Source organism: Hippocampus zosterae, chromosome 2 (genome assembly GCF_025434085.1).
Source record: "Hippocampus zosterae strain Florida chromosome 2, ASM2543408v3, whole genome shotgun sequence".
In the NCBI taxonomy this organism is placed as follows: Eukaryota; Metazoa; Chordata; class Actinopteri; order Syngnathiformes; family Syngnathidae; genus Hippocampus; species Hippocampus zosterae.
In genome coordinates, this window is record NC_067452.1 from 12,862,246 (window position 1) to 12,874,570 (window position 12,325).

At 43.3% G+C, this 12,325-nt stretch overlaps 1 protein-coding gene and 2 long non-coding RNA genes across 3 annotated transcripts; 1 reads left to right on the forward strand and 2 right to left on the reverse strand.

Annotated features, from left to right (window-relative positions):
- Nucleotides 1-1,549: 1,549 nt before the first annotated feature.
- LOC127595971 (nuclear receptor subfamily 4 group A member 1-like) lies at nucleotides 1,550-11,467 on the forward strand. Its single transcript, XM_052058071.1, has 7 exons — nucleotides 1,550-1,671; nucleotides 4,201-4,909; nucleotides 5,878-6,007; nucleotides 7,240-7,403; nucleotides 7,483-7,685; nucleotides 7,964-8,142; nucleotides 9,512-11,467. Exons 2-7 carry the CDS (start codon nucleotides 4,211-4,213, stop codon nucleotides 9,760-9,762), a joined length of 1,626 nt encoding a protein of 541 aa, XP_051914031.1. The 5' UTR covers nucleotides 1,550-1,671; nucleotides 4,201-4,210; the 3' UTR covers nucleotides 9,763-11,467.
- Nucleotides 4,779-7,227, reverse strand: LOC127596102 (uncharacterized). Its single transcript, XR_007961389.1, has 3 exons — nucleotides 7,109-7,227; nucleotides 6,963-7,014; nucleotides 4,779-4,881 (listed from the first exon to the last, which is right to left on the reverse strand). It is a non-coding gene; the product is annotated as an uncharacterized LOC127596102 (long non-coding RNA).
- On the reverse strand, nucleotides 7,273-7,964 carry LOC127596097 (uncharacterized). The gene is made up of 3 exons (XR_007961383.1): nucleotides 7,823-7,964; nucleotides 7,549-7,707; nucleotides 7,273-7,388 (listed from the first exon to the last, which is right to left on the reverse strand). It is a non-coding gene; the product is annotated as an uncharacterized LOC127596097 (long non-coding RNA).
- Nucleotides 11,468-12,325: the final 858 nt, after the last annotated feature.

Sequence of the window (12,325 nt, forward strand, 5' to 3'; positions counted from 1 at the left end):
GGGCTTTTGAATGAAGTCCTCCCTTTGAGATTTGTTTGTGATTAAGGGCTGTACAAAAAAAAAAAGACCAAACACTTTGACTTGCACTTCTGCTTACAGTATGGCAAAAGAGGAGCAAGCAAAGGCGAATACAAAGTCACAAATTCATAGGCTGCATCCTCCAAAGGCCGAATTTGAAGGCCAGAAGACGTAACTTCCGGTGCGCCTCGACATCACGCCAGTGTCCACATTCACACAGCCTTTGAATCGAGTCTTTAAATCTTGCCTCCATTTCTATGGACACAGGCCCTGAGGGAAGAATGCTTCAGAAGAACACTTTCATAGCCAACGTTGCTCGGCTCTTTTTTAAATACCGTTCCGAGTCTACATCCGGCCGACAGCATAACTGCCATTTTCCGTCAAATGAGAGTAACTTTGCCTGCCCAAATTTGTCATGGTTTAAAGTGGTCACCTGAGGCTAGATAAGATGACGCCTTCAAAGGGCCTAGCCTGAGGAAGGTCTGCCATGAAGCAGCATAGGAATGTGGACGACTGACTTGGAAATGATCGGACTAACAACTGAACCCAACAACTGAAGCCAAAGGTCAGCCATCTTATTTGATGAAATGCTTTGAAGATAAGACGTTTGTTTCTTTATATAATATTATTATTCTAACATAATTGATCACAAGTGAAAACTTGAGATCATTGTGATTTGCTAATTTTATGTGTGGGCGGCAAGCATTCCCGGCCTGATCTCATCTGCATGCACCAACATGCTGCTCTCTAAACGAATGTTCTTTCCTGCTTTTTTTTTTCACGCCCACCTTCTAATGTGTTCATTAATGTTCCTCCATGTTATGTCATGTATCTATTGTCATGGAAAACATGGAATGACCTCCCACTGAACATTCGGCAAGCCTCCTCGCTGCCCATCCTCAAAACCCGCCTCAAAACTCACTTGTATTCTTTGGCATTCGACTCAGCATGACTTAGAATTGTTATTGGTTTTGCTGTTCGGTGCTTTCTGCCGTCTTTATTACCAATTTGTCTTTATTACCAGTTTGTTGTATATGTTAAATTGCTCCATGTACAGCACTTTGTATGCAACGATGGCTGTTTGAAAGTGCTCTATAAATACTGGTGACTTGAGTATAATTTTGTAGGATTATGCCTTTTTTCCTCTTGAAAATGCATAACTCTAATCGCGTAAGATTTGTTCTTTTTAATTGAAAGTACAATAAACGTTTTCATTTTATGAATTTTCATAACATATTTCACTTGGTTTTCTAAATAAACATTTTACAATAGTCTCGCGTGCGTGCGTGTGAGTATGTCTTCCTGCTCTAAATATAGAATCTTCATCACTATCACGCTTTCATCATCGCTGTGTGTGCTTGTACGAGTGTGTGCTGCGTGTGCGTGGGTAATGCTGCGGTTGTTCTACGCGCGCGTCACCGGAATCCCGTAGTGCGTCATTTGCACGTCCCGTCGACAAAAAAATGCTCTGTGATTGGCCCGAGGCCAGACGTCCCGCCCACCGTTCTGCCAAGAATGGAAACGCGCCTCTGACGTCACGGTTACTCGCGTATTCCCCGGAATAAAACCTGCCAGGGTAAATTTGAGGGGTTATTCTTCAGGGGGAGACGCGGACGAAAACAAAGAGTTGTTGGTGCTGCTGTTGCCGTTCCGGTAAGTGATCTTTTTTAATTGTTTATCAGCACAGTTGGCAATGTACCCGCATTAGCTACCGAAGCGGATGTACATGCACCTAGTCTACTTAAAGAGACTCCAGTAAAATTAGCGATTCGACCGTTTTCAGTAAAAATAAAAAGTACATTCTCTGAAACTTGCTTCCAAATAAAAAGTTAAAATGAATTGTTGCCGTCATTACATACAAAATCCGTTCTGCTAACTTGACAATAGAAAGAGTCGGAACTCAACAGTTTCCCTGTTTTATTAAGTTGCATGGTGCTCTATTGACAAGATGCATTTTATTTATTTAGTTGTGCTCTAACACACACACACACACACACACAGTGGTGTAGTGGGGATTTTTTAAGTGGGTGTACGCGATTCTGGGATGTTCTATTTATACATACAGATTCTGTATTACAGAACATCAATCATAGGCTACAACACCAGTTGAACTAACGTTAAATTTAATGTTTTACTACTCCAAAATAATCACAGGCCAGCGTTATTAAGCATAACTCGCATTATAAAGATGATCAACAAACATTTCAATAAAAATTGAATGTGGCGCCGGGAGAAGTGGATGGACGGCGTACCTCCGCGTACCACGCCCACTACACCCCTGCACACACACACACACACACATTAGACTGACAATATTTGCGAATCATTCGGTCGGTGAAGGCCCTCGTTGTAACATTGTGAACTCACCCTAACATAAATGCTAAATTAGGGATTTTTTTTCACGAGTCTGACAATGAACCCCCTCCCCTCCACCGCCTTTTCACGCTGTTGGTTGCTCATATTTTGGAATACTGTAGTTGTGAATACTGATGCTGTGACACTCTGATTTTTAATTAATAATCAAAATCTCTACAAATAATAAATGAACAAAAAAGTACATCTACTATTTGTATGTTTTTGTTTTGTTTTTTTTTTTTACACCTGAAGCTGTGTTTTTTTTGGCTAACACAAGCAACAACATATGCGGCACCAATTCTGGATGGGGAATATCTTGTATTATCTGTATTGTCATCATTAATAAGATAAGATAAGATAAGCTATCCTGTATTTGTCCCACACTGGGAAAATTTACAGCCTACAGCAGCAAGAATGTGGGTAGAAAGAAGAAAGAAGAAAAAACGAACAAACACCGTTCAATTAATAATGCTTGCTGGTTCACTTGCACCTCTGTGCCACTCTTTTGTCTGTTTTCTCCCACCTTACTTGACCTCTATTGACTAGTCGTTCTTAGTTTTTAGTTATTAGTGTTCTACCGTACTACTTGAAGTGCTCCTCCTAGAGGCAAGAAAGAAGACCAATGAACGATTCTGTATTTGCATAAGGGGAAACAATGTAAACGTTCTGCCTTGATGCCATTTCGAACTGCGTTGCCAAAGAGAGTGCCTTGATGATAACAATAATCATAACATGATGATGATGATGATGATGATGATGATGATGATGATGATGATGATACAGTCCATTGAGAGAGTTGATTGTTTGACGATATTTGTCTGATGAGGTCTGGTGTTTTTTCTGCATTGGGGGTGCTACATACGTGTTTGTGAATGAAACTGCCGGTAAAGATGAAATGATGGCTGCTTATCAACAAGTCAACTAAAAGCAGGCGACCTCATCACGTACACAGCACCTCAAGATTTGATTTACAACGGCTTTACAGCGACTGGTTCATGGTGTCCCCACTAAAAATACAACTTTGCTCAACATGTGTGCCACGCGCACTGCACAATCCAAGCTTTTACAAAATGCTTTGGACACTTACAACCTGAGTTACGATGTAGTATTATTATGTATTTAAACATGTGATGAATTGTTATTAGCAATATCATTATTATAATTGTTATGGCCCATGGGGTATGGTGAGCGACTGGTCTGATCAGCCAAGACCGTCTCCATGAGATGACCTTGACGTAGCAGCTGAGGCTCTCACACCCACACACAACCAGACGATCACACGCGCATACACTCCCTTGTATCACTCACTGCCTTCATTGTTCATGTCTTGTGACCTGTTGGAATTGTCATATGCTTGTGCAGGAGTTTTTTTGCCTAACTCAAACTATCCTCAAAATGACGATAGTTTGAGCGTGGTTTTTTTCTCTCCCTCTTCCTCCCTTGTGGTTTCTTCCAACTTTCAGGGTTCAGTGAACGCTAGCGCGTCTAGCTGCCGCTGCTCAACCTGTTCTGTGTTTTATTGTTTTTGTCTGATTGTAAAGTGTCCTTGGGTGTCTTGAAAGGCGCTTGTAAATAAAATGTATTATTATTATATAATTTATTTTTAATATGTTTGAAAAAAATCTGTGATGCACTGAAACTGCGATCAACAAACCGCAAAGTAGCGAGGGATCACTGTATTATGTATGTAGTAGGTTTAGGGATGATCAGCCATCTATATTATTGTCAGAAATGGAGGGACCCACAATTACCTACTGATGATCTGCTTGTGGTCATTTTATTGTTGAGTCAGACGGTTTCCTAACAGTTGTCTTTGTCCTTTGCCAGTTTTGCAGCCATGACTTGCATCCACCCCCTGCAGCACGGTTCCCAGCCCTACGACAACAACCTGGGCAGCTTAGAACCTCACAGCCCGGACTTGTACTCCAGGCTGTTGGTGGATCCAGCCAACCCGTGGAACCACCCATGCACCCCGTGCCTGTCCAGCGTCGGCACTCAGGCGGGCACATTTGATGCCTACACGTGCCCGACGAGCGCAGGCCAGGAGAGCCTGTTCAGGCTGGATGAGCTCCAGCTTTACGGCTGCTACCCTGGCGCCCTCATGTTCACTTTCCCGGATGTGACTGTCTCGTCTTGTGGCTCAAGTGATTTAGCTGAATCCATCCCCAGCTTCCAAAATCAGCATACGCCCGCCTGGAACTCTTATTCACCTAGTCCCGGATACTGGGCGGCTGAGGACATCCCAGCACCGCATGTCCCGTCCTTCTTCACGTTTGCTGCGGGGCCTGCGGACGATGTATCTCCTCTGGGGCAACCCCACCTAGATGTTGTCACTGAAGCCTCCTCACTCGCCTTCCCTGCACTGCCCATGGAGGGGACGTGCGGCCCGGATGAAGCTGACCACTCGGAAGGGACTTTGCCGCTGAAACTAAAAAGCCTGCGAGGCAACGAGGGCTGCTGCGCCGTCTGCGGGGACAGCGCCTCCTGCCAACACTACGGCGTTCGCACCTGTGAGGGATGCAAAGGCTTTTTCAAGGTAATCATATATGCACCGTGTCTCATAAAGCCGATGGGCCAATGTTAGACTTTTGAGGGTCATTTTTAGATACAACCATTCCATGGTGGCAGCAAACTCAACTCACTTCAAAAATAAGCAGCAGTTTGGTAAATAGCAAACAATTGATCAAAAAGAGGCTTCAACCTCCACCACTAGCTTAATGCGAAAAATGAATGGGAAATTCATTGACTCGCTAACGAATAGCATTGCAAACCTTTAAGCAACACGTATTTGAACAGACAGTGGGGAAACACATGTCGAAGTAAAATATATCAGTACTCACTGGCATACATTCTTTATCCTCTGCCTAAAAACACTACTCTCATCCATCCGTCCATTGTCTGATACGCTTCTCCTCACTAGGGTCACGGGCGCCCAGCTGTCTTCAGGCGGTGTACCATGACATTTTGCTAAGATAAAATATGTGCCTCGGCTCAATAAAAGTCGGGAAACATGGCACAAGAATGGGGTGGCTTGGTGGTCGACTGGTTAGCGCGTCAACCTCACAGTGCAGAGGTGCAGGGTTTATGTGAAGTTTGCATGTTCCCCCGTGCCTGCATGGGTTTACTCCGGTTTCCTCCCGCATTCCAAAAACGTGCATGGCAGGTTCATGGAACACTTGAAATTGTCCCTTGGTGTGAGTGTGAGCGCGGATGGTTGTTCGTCTCTGTGTGGCTTGCCATTGGCTGGCAACTCGTTCAGGGTGTTCCTCGCCCACTGCCCGAAGACGGCTGGGATAGGCTCTAGCACGCCCGCAGCCACTGTGAGGACAGTGTAAGTGGATTAGAAAATGGATGCATGAGTAGCATGAGAAAGATGTGTGTCACTAAGCTGTGAACATTTTTAGTTATCGTTACTGCACACCTGCAGTCAGAAACTGCCACAGAGTAGCAGCCCGTTGATCGCTGCTCACTTTAACGAGACAAATGTTTCTTTTGATTGGCTAGCGGACGGTACAAAAGAATTCCAAGTATGTTTGCCTGGCCAACAAGGACTGTCCCGTGGACAAGAGGAGGAGGAACCGCTGCCAGTTCTGCCGATTCCAAAAGTGTCTGGCTGTAGGAATGGTCAAGGAAGGTGAGTTCAGACCTCGGGACAGGAAGTACGCTAAACTTGAGAGTAAAAATCTTGAACGCACTACGTTTGTTGACAGAGAAACCCCTGCCCTCACTCATACGTTCAAGTTGGCGATCTTAAACTCAAGCACTTTGCTTTACTTTCAAGTACATTCCAGGACAGTGGAAACTCTCAAATATCACTGGCCCATCGTGAAAAGTAAACAGGCTGGCACTTTCATCGTGCCATTTTCTGCCATGTAAACACCTGAGAGAGAAAGAGAGCAGTTTTGCTCGGTAAAAAGAAAGTGTAGCTTTTTGTGATAACAATCTTGTTTCGAGAAAAACACAATCAGCCACGCTGGACTATAGATATAGTATTTTATATTGACTATTTTCTGTATCTGTTTTCATCATGGTCCTGGGCCTAAATATGAAATATTCATCAAAGCTTTATTCTCTTTCAGGGACCTTTCCGTGCTGTTTGAAAACATAAGGCACCCAGGTGCTTCCAGATGGCACAAACTGAACTGAAAATGAAAACAGTCGTGTTTCGGGTTGCACCGCCAGATTATACAATAACTAAACAATTGGCGACAAGGTATTTCAGCTGGTAGAACTCCAGTGATGCCAGCAACGTGTTCTTTCATAATGTATTCCTCGAATATTACCAAGGAGGAATATAAATGGAGTGTAGTTTTTTAAAAAAGGTGCACACAGAAGAAGGCAAAACATACGAGCCACTTCCACGGGGCCAGACCGGCTCCCAAATCTGTGTCGGTCTTGTCTCACACGTATGTTGGAAACGTTTGCTCAGTTCATCTTTGACTACCTCATGGTTAGCCTTCAAGTACCGGTACACTGCAGCGTGCCATCCATTTCAGCGTCAAAAGAGCGCGTCAATTTATTAGCCTAACCCGCAGTAATCATGTTACTGCGTCTGAGTTTCCACCACGTCTATTTTTAAATCACTTTACCTGTCGCCCTCATTTAAAATCTTCTACTCGACTGAGACTTTCCGCTTCCAGGCTACGACAGTAGAGAAGAAGGCTAAAATGATTCGTCTAGCCATTTCGCATGTTTTCTCAATGGCTCGGCCATGTCAAATGAGATGTTTGCTCACAATTACAAGCATTCCTCTTTTGCCATCAGCAAGTGCGTGTGACGTCGTGCTGAAAAAGTCTGTTGGATCGAGATTACGTTGTGATGGGGTGCCTCATGTTTTGACACGAAACATTTTCCTCCTATTTCCAGTTGTGAGGACCGACGGCCTGAAGGGTCGCAGAGGTCGCCTGCCCTCCAAGCCAAAAGTAGTCCAGGAAGCGTCGCCCGCGGTGTCTCCAGTCGGCATGATCGCTTCTCTCGTGAGGGCTCACATCGACTCCAATCCCAACGAAGAACACCTGAATTATTCCAAAGTAATAAAACAATGTTTGCTTTCTTCCACTCGCACGGGTGACCCATCTTTTTAAACATGCCCATCGTGTATGATTTTAGGCCGAAGCAATAGACATCGGCGCAAACCAGAAAGAGGAGGCGAGCGACGTCAAAGAGTTCTATGACCTGCTGACAGGCTCCATGGAGGTGATCAGGAAGTGGGCCAAGAGCATTCCGGGTTTCTCGGATTTCTGTTCTCCAGATCAAGAGCTGCTCCTGGAGTCAGCCTTTGTTGAACTCTTCATCCTTCGTCTTGCGTACCGGTGAGCCGTCCACCCTCTGATTCTGTTAAGTGAATTCAGAGATCTGTTTCTAAATACATCGGGCACGTTTGAAGATAATTGCCGAAAACATGCAAAGACAGAACAACGTGGTACTTTTATGCTGAAATCAAACTTACATTTGATGAACATTGACGATGACACTTCTCGTACTTCACTGTCGGTCACTATGGTCGTACATAATGCGCAGAGCCAAATCTATTTCCAGGTGCTACTTGGTGTGAAAACCACTGTTTGACACACCGAAATGTTTTTCCAAGGTCAAACCCCGAATCGAACAAGTTGGTCTTCTGCAACGGCAAAGTGCTTCACAAAACGCAGTGCGTCAGAGGCTTCGGTGACTGGATCGACTCCATCTTGGAGTTTTCCCGAGGCCTCCATCGCATGAAACTTGACATCTCCTCCTTCTCGTGCCTCACGGCACTGGTCATCATCACGGGTAGGCGCTTCTAACACACTGAAAACTTTTAGCATTGGTTTTTATGAGGTCTCGGGTTTCACCAACAGGACAGTTATGCAACACGAGGATTTACACAACAGATGCGTGACAAAATTGAACACGTGCTCATTCAGAGCACACACTAGACGTGCAAACATTCGCATTTGACGCCGGACTAAACCCAACCACAAAGGAGGTTTACTTTTTGTAAGAACCTTTTTGTCATGGGTTACTTGTTCAAACGAGGATATGGCCAAACCGTGAATAGCCCAAAATCTAATTGATGCTCACTATACTATACTGTACTGTTTTCCTCGAATAATAGGCCCCCTAACCTCTCCTCACCCCCCTACCCCCCCCCCAAAAAAAGAATCAATGAATAAGGGAATCCACGAATGCCAAAGCACAAATACGTTGAAGTCCACTGTACTATGAAATGCAATTTGGGGGGATGATTTCTAAAGCTGTCTTATGCTAGCGACCTGAGTCTTCATCACTGCAGGAACCTCGAGCTTGTCATTCCATACACGCCTTCCTATGTGCAAAAAGGCAAGGTAACAGAAGGTCACAGGATAGCACAGTTCACTCCATTACTATTTTTGTTGTTATCCTCTGATAATATCAAATGATTGGCAGCCCCAAACGCTCCTGAAAAAGTTTTTTTTTTTTAATACTACGAAATCAGCCGTTAAAATATTAATGATGGCGCATTTTGTCCAATTTCGTCATTGGAATTTCCTCCATTCATCCATCAATACTTGGAAATTATTTAAAAAAAAAATCTCCAACTTCTAAGCTACGGTACATGAAAACGTGAGCGCCTTCTTTCATATCAGCAGTTGCAATGTGCAGTTAGCTAGTGGGCTATGCTTACACCTCAAAAGTACATCCTCTGTTTGGATCGTCCGCACGGCCGCTTTGGAGTGCGCGCGTGTCATGCAGAGAAAGGCAAAAGAGCACGGTCAAATATATTTTTTAATGTCTGATGCCCAGCACTTGGGCCACTTTAGAGTGCCTCATTGTGACAATGTGGACAAGCTCCGTGACAACGCAGTGGGAGATATTGCATACATCAAAGGCTTTTCTGCAACCTGTAAACTGTTAACATGCTAAGCTGTCCACTGTAGTGACCACTGTCCCTGAAAGGGTTAAATGGAGAGATTTTCATGGCTTAAACAGTGTAGCTATGTGTCGGCGTAAGGAAGATGCATGAATCCAATCATCATGGTTGTAGAAGTGAGATTTAATTATGTCTAATTAAAATTTGGCAGGGTTATTAACAACACTCAAAAGGAACATGACATATTTATGTTCACCTCACCGGGACTCATATTGATGTTTTTTTGTTGTTGTTTTTTTGGGGGGGCAGAGCGACATGGTCTCAAGGGACCAAAACGCGTGGAGGACTTGCAGAATCAGCTGGTTAACAGTCTTAAAGATCACGTGTTGGACTGCCCGTCGCCGCGGCCCAACTATTTGTCCAGACTGCTCGGGAAGCTGCCTGAACTCAGGACGCTGTGCACTGAAGGCCTTCAGCGCATCTTCTACCTTAAATTGGAAGGTCTAGTCCCGCCACCACCTATTGTGGACACCATTCTGATGGATTGCTTCCCATTTTAAATGGAAGGACTGAGACAACACATGTGGAGTCAAAGACAAAGTGCGACCCTAATTTGAGGTTTCTTTCTGAATCATATTATGTGATGAGGGACAATAAACAAAGCAGCTCAAAGACCAAAGTGCTGACAGTTTTCCACTCAAAGGGCACTGAATGGAATACCTGACGGAGGCAAGATGGAAAGATTTTCCGAACACTGACAAACCGCACATTGGGTTGCAAAAATTCAGTGAATTTTTCTAGTGGGAAACGTTCTATGGAAACAAACAGGAATTTGTGAGGAAAATGGGAACAAAGCAGGAATGAAAACAAATTGAAGGATAGTTCTCAATGGGGAATTTAATTAGAGTTGGGGAAAATATCTTTTCTTCGGTTAATTTGGTCCGAAAGTGGTCTGACCGACAATCTTAAATATAAAACGTGTTCAATATTTACGACCAAAAACCTTCACATGTGTGCGGAAAGCAGACTACTCACGTGTGACATCAACGGAACATCGGCAAGCACCTTGCTGGATGAACAAGCAAATGTCAAAATAAAATGTATAAATTATAAATAAAACTAAATATGTCCTACCCATGTAGGCAACAAGAATTTTCCAAAGCAAGACCTTTGTTGATGACCGCACCTTTTTTTTCAATGCTCCCACCTCCCGTTCTTTTAGCGAAAAAATTGGGGAACATCGGCCCATCAGCAGAACTGTCTTTTTGTAAGATAACATGTGATCACACGGAGTTTAGATTATTGGAACACAAATACGACCCTAATTGTCAAATGTCTTTTTTTTTTAACCTTCATTTGATCTTTTAAGATTTGAAAAATCCTTCTGTGATGACCAGGCCTAAAAAAACCCCAACAGATTTCATGCCGATGGCACCCAGATTTATGAGTGCCACAATTCTTGAGTATTTCCAGTTGTTTTCTTGAATTTGTGCTTTGTGTTGTGAGCCAAAATTTGAAGTATGATTGTGCTTGGGAACTAAATTGGAGCGGTGAAGGTACTGCAATGCCCTCGCATGTGGGCAAGGAGAGCTTGCTCTGTTTTGCCTGAGTGTCTGCTTTTGATCAAATTTTTACACCCCCAAACCAAAACAACAACGGCACGTTTGTTGAACATTGACAATCAAATCGCATTCAAAGACAGCGGGCCTTTTTCAATTCTTTACATTGTTCAATAATTTGTCAATTAAATAAATAAATAAACATTGATAGAGTTAAGATACTGAGGAGTTACCAATGGTATCGATTTTTGAACAAATGTGAAATTTGCCAGATTTGGACATGGGAGATTTTCGGCTCATCACTCTTGATTCCTAGTTACTTCCCATAATTCCCACGGAAAGTTTCCAGTATTGCCAAAAATCCTTACATTAAGTTCTCATGAATATGTACTGAAAATATAGTGGAGATTTCCAGCCTTCTGCAACCTTGTGTTGACCTGTTTTTATTTTATTTTATTTTTTTATGGAGCTTTTGTTGTTGGGACAAGTGACGTAACCACTGGCAATTGTTTGACGTCCACTCACATCATAAGGCATCAGTCTTGGTGAGGTCCAAGTGGTCCCCGCCATAATTATTCATATCGTTCATGTATCATGAATGGATTTGGAGCCGCTAACATATTGTATCTTATGCATTATTTTGCAAATGTTTCTGTAATTTCCTGGACTCCAGCTTGGAATAAAATGTTCCATTTTCTAATCAAGATTCTTTGTTGATTTCAAATGAAATATTTTGAATTACATTAGTCGCCTTCCGGGTGAAATTTGCGGATTAACCTTAAATGTTCTAGAGCTCGTGGGCCGACACGCAAAAGTGGGTCGTGGGCAGCTCGTGAAAAAATGACATGCATTCTTATTTAGATTTTTCTGTTACAGTACAGGACCAAGTTCCAACATCACTTTTTGTAATTGTACAAGTGTTGTACATGTACTCAGTGGTCGGCATGTTATATCCTCCTGAGTAAGTGAATTGTCTCTTCTTCTGTGGTTGCTTGGAGACGCTGAATCCCACTACGCACCCAGCCTGTAAATTCACCTTTCAGCACATCAGAAAACAGGACTGAAAAAATTGGAGCTCTGTCCGTCTCCCTGCCAGTTATGTACTGCTCTCTTTTTAGAGGCAGATGAAATTCCCCGCAGCGTATCAAGTGACCCACGATACCAGACTGTCATGCAGGAGCGTGTCCATGTGTCACAACATCATCACCTTTGCAACCAAAAAAAGAGTGGATGAAGTTCATAATTATTAATGAATTATCAATTATTAACTTGGATGAGATCACAATTGGAAACACGTACGGTGGCACCTTGAGATGCGGGAGACCAACTGACAATTTTTGGGGCGATACGACCTGTCATCCAGACCGTTTTTGCTTTTGACTTGAATGTTAAAAAAAGGGGCCAATTAACAGAGCACAACTCACTTCACAGTAAGCAGCAATTTGGCAGATGACGAAAGATTCATGAAAAAAACAACAGGCTTCAACATGAAACTAAGAATTACATGTTAGGGATTTGAAACAAACACGCAACTTTGTTTTCCGCTTAATGCTAACACACGATG

Excerpts from the sequence above, each read along its gene's own strand:
- LOC127595971 (XM_052058071.1), top strand. The coding sequence starts at position 4,211 with ATGACTTGCATCCACCCCCTGCAGCACGGTTCCCAGCCCTACGACAAC. Across the intron at positions 6,008-7,239 it reads TGTAGGAATGGTCAAGGAAG|TTGTGAGGACCGACGGCCTG; the intron begins GTGAGTTCAGAC and ends TCCTATTTCCAG. Across the intron at positions 8,143-9,511 it reads GGCACTGGTCATCATCACGG|AGCGACATGGTCTCAAGGGA; the intron begins GTAGGCGCTTCT and ends TTGGGGGGGCAG.